The sequence below is a fragment of the Phaethon lepturus genome, unplaced genomic scaffold (genome assembly GCF_000687285.1).
Source record: "Phaethon lepturus isolate BGI_N335 unplaced genomic scaffold, ASM68728v1 scaffold19525, whole genome shotgun sequence".
Lineage (NCBI taxonomy): Eukaryota > Metazoa > Chordata > Aves > Phaethontiformes > Phaethontidae > Phaethon > Phaethon lepturus.
Window position 1 is genome coordinate 9,165 of NW_010538601.1, and position 1,095 is coordinate 10,259.

Genomic DNA, 1,095 nt, shown 5'->3' on the forward strand with positions numbered 1-1,095 from the left:
AAGAATATATATTAATAATAGTTCCTATTATATAAATAGCCTTTATAAAAAAATAATCTTTCAATAATTTTAATAACTCACCTTTCTTTAGGTTCTGGAAAACATGTATGAAAAAAATCTATTCAGTTCAAGTTAGATTAAAGCAAACCTAAGATGAACACTACAACTCTCTGTTGCACTAAACCCAATTCTGACCACTCAATTTCCAGGTTAGTCAGTTTTGGGGGATGATAGGGAGTTTTTGTGAAGGTATGAATTGCACCCCTAGAAATACTGAGCAGAAGAAACACCATACTGAATGGGCCTATTTCCTACTGCTTTCAGAAACTGTGCAGATGACAGACCCATAAATCAAAGGGTCATCTAAACCCCATAAATGTTAATGCCTCTGAGCACATTTAAAAGGCACTGTCCTCACTATTGTTTTTTGATCTTTGAGCTTAAAACTCCTTCCCTTCAAACTATGCTGCATTTAAATATTTGCTATCACTTGAATTCTATTTCCACTCTTCTCGATCCAGCATAGTCTCTACCTGCTGTACCAGATCTAAGGTAGTATGTGATGGACTATGTTCATGCTAGCACTATTTTCTTTTTACTTCTAATTTATCCTATCAAATGAAAAAAGGAAACATTCTTCCAAGTTTACCTTTTTGGGCTTAAGGCATAACATGAAGTCACAGATCATACTAAAGCTTAATTTCTGAAGTGTACAATTTTAGTGCTATCTGAAACCCTGTATTACATTATTTTGACAGTTGTCTGAACAGTTCATCTCTTTTCTTGCCATAAATTCTAATGTTGTTCGTGGTTTGTGCAATTCCTATGCAACCAGTCTTTGCTGCTAACGGGTATTAACAGTGCAGTACCCACAAAGCGGGCTATCAGTTGACATTTTCTTTACTTTCATTTCAGTTCAAAGCATGTTGCTTTATTGTGTGGAAGATCCAGTCCATTTTTGTTGTCCAGCCACCATGGTGAGCATCATTCATTTGCTTCATGAAGTACTCAAGAGCTTCCTGCTCAGTTTTGTCCAATGCAAGGGTCTTTCGAATGTATGCAATATCGTCAAAGGACTGAAGTTCTGGCATTCCT

The 1,095-nt window shown here is 36.1% G+C and overlaps 1 protein-coding gene across 1 annotated transcript in view; it reads right to left on the reverse strand.

Moving 5' to 3' along the window:
* Positions 1 to 212: 212 nt before the first annotated feature.
* The window catches only part of PIK3CA (phosphatidylinositol-4,5-bisphosphate 3-kinase, catalytic subunit alpha), a 23,367-nt gene continuing 22,484 nt past the window's right edge, over positions 213 to 1,095 (reverse strand). The window contains 1 exon segment of the mRNA XM_010286883.1: positions 213 to 1,095. This exon segment is cut by the window's right edge and continues 14 nt beyond it. Within this exon segment, the coding sequence (XP_010285185.1) occupies positions 912 to 1,095 (184 nt within the window). The 3' untranslated portion in view covers positions 213 to 911.